This window comes from Arachis hypogaea, chromosome 10, assembly GCF_003086295.3.
Source record: "Arachis hypogaea cultivar Tifrunner chromosome 10, arahy.Tifrunner.gnm2.J5K5, whole genome shotgun sequence".
In the NCBI taxonomy this organism is placed as follows: Eukaryota; Viridiplantae; Streptophyta; class Magnoliopsida; order Fabales; family Fabaceae; genus Arachis; species Arachis hypogaea.
This window is the reverse complement of record NC_092045.1, coordinates 103,418,098-103,420,410: the sequence shown is the minus strand read 5'-3', so window position 1 is coordinate 103,420,410 and position 2,313 is coordinate 103,418,098. Positions and strand designations below refer to the sequence as shown.

The 2,313-nt window shown below is 36.7% G+C and overlaps 1 protein-coding gene across 1 annotated transcript; it reads left to right on the top strand.

The window, feature by feature from the left end:
- Positions 1-211: 211 nt before the first annotated feature.
- Positions 212-886, top strand: LOC140175733 (uncharacterized). Its single transcript, XM_072204279.1, has one exon. It carries the CDS (start codon positions 212-214, stop codon positions 884-886), a length of 675 nt encoding a protein of 224 aa, XP_072060380.1.
- The last annotated feature ends 1,427 nt before the right edge of the window (positions 887-2,313 follow it).

Genomic DNA, 2,313 nt, shown 5'->3' with positions numbered 1-2,313 from the left:
TTGGCAACATTGTGCAGATGACACGATGTTTGATAGAACACATAATTTAGGTGAAGTTTGCATTTTTTGGCACAATTATTTTGCTATTTCGCCAAATTCACGTCTAGCTATTTAAAAACTGCCCTTTTCTTTTTTCATTATACTGCTGTCTTTTATGGATTTGTTCTTTAGCATTATGGCGAAGTAGTTTGTGATGTTAACCTCTTCTATTATGGGTTTAGGATTCGAGCATTCTGCTGACGAGAATAAGTCCACTACTCTTGCCGAAATTGAAAAATTGTTGCAGCCAAATGGTGGGACACTTAAAGAATTTACTGACATGTCATTTCCGAATTTGGTGGATTCCATTGAACCTCCCAACATAATCTTCTTTGATGAGCTTAATTTCAATAAGACTGAGTTGGCAAGTATTTCTGTCGATTTAGTTTACCGCTTGAATCGAGATCAGCGTGTCGCGTACGACACAATATTCAATGCAGTCAATCATGGCATAGGTGATTTTTTCTTTGTTTATAGATATGATGGAACTAGGAAGACTTTTCTATGGAATGCACTTTTCGTTTCAATAAGGTTGAAATGTCATATTGTTCTAAACGTGGCATCCAGTGGCATTGCAACGTTATTGTTGCCTAATGGGCGAACTACTCATTCACGCTTTAAGGTTCCACTCAGTGTTAACCAAGATTCCATTTGTAATATAAGGCAAGGCACACCTTTCCCATATCTTATTTCATCTGCAAAATTAATTATATGGGACGAGGCACTTATGTTAAACAAATTTTGCTTTGAAGTGCTCGACAAGTGCCTTAGGGATGTTCTTCATTTTGATCATGGATATAATCTCGATGCTCCGTTTGGTGGAAAAAGTTGTTGTTTTGGGAGGTGATTTTCGTCAGATATTACCTGTGATTCCTCGTGGTTCCCGGGAGGAGATTGTTCATGCATGTATTAATGCTTCGTACCTGTGGCAATCTTGCAGGTGTTGTAATTGACGAAAAACATGAGGCTGGGTTGTGGTCCACAAGATATCCACAATGTACAATTAGAGGAATTTGTTGACTGGCTGCTTCAAATAGGTGACGGGTTATTCAGAGACAGTAGTGATGGCGAATCAGTGATTAGAATACCAGACAGCTTGCTATTGGATATTGAGTCTCCGGTTCTCCACGATTTGGTGTTGTTTGTTTATCCTAACATTTTACTCCGTACTTCTAGTGTGGATTATTTTAAGGACATGAGTATATTGCCACCAACACTTGATGTTATGACTGAAGTTAATAATCATGTGATGTCTTTAATCCCTAGCAATGAAAAGGTTTACCTGAGCTCTGACACGCTGCTTAATGAAGATGGTCACTTAGAATCTGAATTATACACAATGAGTACATAGTCGTTGAATGCGTTGAATTGTTCTAGAATTCCTCAACACAGGTTAGTTCTTAAAATTGGTGTTCTTGTCATGCTTATTCGCAATATTGACCAATCTAATGGACTATGCCATGGTACGCGAATGTGAGTTAGGCGACTTGGTGATCATGTCATTGAGTGCGTCATATTAGCAGGTCATAATATTGATGAAGTTGTCTTTATTCCCAAGATGAATATGGTCCCTAATAATGAAACATTACCGATCAGGTTTACCCGGAGACAGTTTCCGATTATGCTTTGCTTTGCAATGACCATAAACAAGTCCCAGTGACAAACACTGTCAACTGTTGGTGTGTATCTTCCAAGACCTATTTTCACTCATGGTCAGCTTTATGTTGCACTCTCTCGGGTCAACAGTTATTCTGGTCTAAAGATATTAGTTGTTAGCTCTAATGGCATAGTCTCAAATCATACTATTAATGTTGTCTACAGAGAGGTTTTTGTCAACTTACCATAATCCATTCCGCCTTGAATGCTATGTTTGTTGTTTGGCTCTTTGGTCATATTTGCAAGGTGTTGTTTGCATTTTGTCTCCTTAGGACTGTAGTTACTGCTTGCGAATATGCTATTGTTGAATATTGCTACAACGTGATTTCTTTATTTATGCTTAGAGGCCGTTGCTTTTATGTCCCCGTGCCTGGCACGGGTCTTAAAACTAGTAATAATAATAATCTATGGGTGTAGTTAGTTTGTTTATTGTATTTGTTAGAGTAGAATGGCAATAGGTGAATTTTACTGATAATATTTCATATATTAGAATATTTGCTAAATTTTGTTTAGTGTTAGTGGCATACCAATTTAATTGAACAATGTTTAAATTAAATTAATAAAGTTTAATTTAGAATTTGTGATTAATGTGAATAAATATTTTAGATTGTATGGTAA